The sequence below is a fragment of the Saccostrea cucullata genome, unplaced genomic scaffold, assembly GCF_032062105.1.
Source record: "Saccostrea cucullata isolate Sc308-1 unplaced genomic scaffold, CSIRO_AGI_Scuc_v1 ctg5, whole genome shotgun sequence".
Classification (NCBI taxonomy): Eukaryota; Metazoa; Mollusca; class Bivalvia; order Ostreida; family Ostreidae; genus Saccostrea; species Saccostrea cuccullata.
In genome coordinates, this window is record NW_026940631.1 from 489,542 (window position 1) to 493,246 (window position 3,705).

Consider the following 3,705-nt stretch of genomic DNA (forward strand, 5'->3'; position numbering starts at 1 on the left):
TCATTGGATACCAACAACTTTGACCTTTTGACCTTGGAGATTTCCGAACTTACGAAAAAACTTTAACTGTGGCCATAACTTTTGAACAAGGGCTAGGGCTTTCATACTTCACATAGTGACATATGTAATCCTTGTGAGAAGAGCTTTCACTGGATACCAAGAACTTTAACCTTGACCTTAAAGTTTGACCTTCTTTTAAAAAAACAAACCTTGACCATATATTTTGAAGGGTTAGGTCTTTCATACTTCACAATAATCACATACTTATTCCTTGTGACAAGACTTTTCAGTTGATATCAAGAATCTTGACCCTTTGACGTTGATCTTGGATTTCGACCTATTTCTAAAAACTTTAACCTTGGTCATAACTTTTGAATGGTAAAGGACATGGCTTTCATACTTTGAATATGTAATTCTTGTTACAAGACCTTTCTTTAAGATCAAGATCTAGTAAATAACTTGAGACTATTTTTTTTTGGTGCTAGATCAATTATGACGTCTTAATCAATTTCAACATTCTTTTTCCCGTACTTTACGGCTTAAGCAGAATTATGTAGAAAATAGGGTATTTTCATGTCATTCAATTTAAAATCATATGAAATCATAAAAAAAATCATATGGGTACCCATATTGAATTTGATATTGATTTAAAGAAGAGGCCATGAACATACTAATTACCGTTTTCTGAAAGACTGTAGGCAATCTGGATACATTTCCTTTGCCGAATACGAAAAAAACTCCCATATTCATGACTTGTTTTCTTAATTTTTCATTGAAAATGACAGTTTAAAATACAGTTTTTCATCTTGTTTACCTACAAATTATTCCTTGTGACAACACTTTTATTTGATATCAAGCTAAAGTTGTAAAGCATCAATAAAAATTAATTTCTAACTTTTGATAAATGGTAAAGGACCTTTCATTTATATGTAATCTGTTACAAGACTTTAAAACCAACAACTTTGACCATTTGACCTTGGAGTTTGATGCACTTTTCAAAAACTTATCCTTGACAATACTTTTTTGAACAGGTATAATTAGGGCTCTTATATTTTTTCACAGTTGTATTTCTTGTGACAAGACCTTACTTTGGGTACCAACATAATTTAATTTGCATTTAAGAAAAGTTTAAACTCCACTATGTTGCCATACGGGGCCATCAGTGTTTCACAAACACATCTTGTTTTTTAGATAAAAATTTCTTTGTCTATTTCACCACCACCTTTGATATTTCTCTTTTTCATCAAAACCCAAAATTGTAAAGTAATATTGCAAGTTATTCTTTGAACATTTAAACATCAGAAACAAGAAAAGAAATAAAATATGTTATTTCTTTTATTAATTCAATTAATGTTTATCTATTGTTTATAACATTTTAGGACTTGGTTATTTTTCTGGTAAAGTCAAAAGTTTCATAATTTTTGCTATACTGCTTTTCAATCAAACTCCTTGGAAGACTTTTGGCGAGCCCTCGGAACATATCGTCGCTTGGGTAGAAATGACTCTTCGCCAACAAATATCGGAATTCCGCTCGGAATGCGACAAGCCCTGACACAATCTCGGGCATCAAACCCCGCCTCAATACAACTGTTGCACAACACCAGACCCAGTCTGTTTGCTCTCATAAAGTTTTTACCGTGGTTGACCCAGATGCTCCAGTCGGGTTCGATCCCCATTTCAATGTAGTGTTTGCTCCTCAGCAAAAGATCTTCCCTAACTGAAGAGAGCCTCATATACTTGTCAGGACACACCAATTTCACGTCTCCGTTGCCATTTTGTATAACCTTGATTTGGTTTATCTTTACTACGTAGCCTCCAGATACGTGTCTTATTGGGTGGTACTGGGCGTTTGCCACTAGGTCCATGCAGGACATGACGAGGTTTTTGTCAGGAGATTTGTCCGAGGCAAATAAAATGCCAACGGAGCTATTTTTCGACAGCTTTGAGAAGTTAGGTTTCTGTTCCTCTTTGATTTTGTCGTTGTTGAACCTGTAGCTTGTATTTGCATTGCCAAAGATAATTGCCTCGTCTGACATCTTAACTCTACGCTTTAGGTAAATATCGGCTTCAACCTCTGATGCATCATGCGATATTTTCCCTGCTGGATGAACAATAAAGTTTTTATCACCCTTGGCGCTCGATGCAATAACGAGATTTTTCTGGTGACTAACCAACCGGATTGCTCGATCAATTGTCATTTCAACTGATACGTCGTGCTTTAGAAGAACTGTTATCAACCCAAACTGAGATACGTATACAGCTGGGTACTGAAAGTTGGTGTTGAGTCGGACTGGGTCCGTGAACGGTTGGTAAATGTCGGTGGCAAACAAAGGTTGCTGAAGTGTCTGGTAAGGGTTAAAAGGCGTCAGTCCTCCATCAGGGTCTCCGTATGAGGGAAACTGATAAGCAAACTCGGAACAATAACTATCTGTCTGTGGACAGTCCGATAATTCGGTAAAATTGTCCCAATTATCTGATTGTTTTTCACCCTCATTGTTTATTTCCTCATTTTGACAGACCTCCGATGTCTCTTCTTTCAGAACACCCTCAAACGGAGTGTTAGATTGGTTTTCTGCCTGGAGGGTGTCAGAATTTTGTAATGTCTCTTTAATTTCTGTCGTGTTCTGGTTAGTTGAAAGGGATTCATCTGTCACAGAAACAAATTGTTGATTCTCTAAATTTTCATTCATTACCACCGAATTTTCTTGAGGGATATAGTAATAACTCCCGTTTATGAAATGTGGATTGCAGCACGGCATTTGAAAGTAGACCATATTTCCGGATGACTCGGTGGTAAAACCTTGGTATGTTTGATAAACATAGCAAGTAGCGCCAGATTCAATGCATTGTCCATTGTCTGTTGTTTGAAAAGATTGATTATTTTCACACGAACTGCTGAGCTCTGGATATATATTCTGTTGGAATGTCTCGCAAGGTACATGTATTTCGGAGTTATCTGCCGGTTTTTCGGTTGCACTTCCAAGATCATTTAAAACTTCATCGCTCTGCTGGGCAGTTGTTTGTTGTCCCTCTGCAATACTTTTCTGTCCATACTCACAGCTCCGGGCTGCCTTTTGTTCTTCCTCTGTGTCACTTTTCTGCTCATTCTTATCGCTAGCTTCTTCTGTAATTTTTGAGTTTGTTGTTTCTAGATCTGCCTCAACGTCATCTGACTTTTGGCACATGCCTTCGCCATCTTCATCGCTAGAACTGGAATCTGGATTAATGACAAACCTCTCTGAACACATGTTTTTATAATAGCTGTCCGGCAAAGTGTCAATTTCCTTGTAGGGAGTTGACAGATCGTCTGAAGGTGATGGATGTTCCTGAAAAGTTGGAGTGACTAACTGCTGTGATTTGAGTTTTTGATCAATTAATGGATCGTAATTTTGGTCCTCTTCGATTGCAGAGTGTGAGTTAGAAATGTCCGAAAATTCTTCTGATTTGATTTCCTGTAAGTCATTACATGCAACATGGACACTGTCATCTGCCCAAGAAAATCTTGCTTCTTCATCCTGTAGCTGTAAGGGCTTCTCGATTTTCGAAACAGTCACTTGCTCTTCAACAATTTCACAAGCTATCTGACAAGCCACGACATTCAAATTCGACAAATTAAAATTACCTTCTTCCATTGTTTTGATCCTTTCCTTTTGTTGCAATGACGTTGAAAAAAAAGTAGACGTTGTTGCTTAGCAATATACACTT

The 3,705-nt window shown here is 37.2% G+C and overlaps 1 protein-coding gene across 1 annotated transcript; it reads right to left on the reverse strand.

The window, feature by feature from the left end:
• Positions 1-1,418: 1,418 nt before the first annotated feature.
• Positions 1,419-3,705, reverse strand: LOC134255746 (uncharacterized). The gene has a single exon (XM_062738257.1). It carries the CDS (start codon positions 3,630-3,632, stop codon positions 1,437-1,439), a length of 2,196 nt encoding a protein of 731 aa, XP_062594241.1. The 5' UTR covers positions 3,633-3,705; the 3' UTR covers positions 1,419-1,436.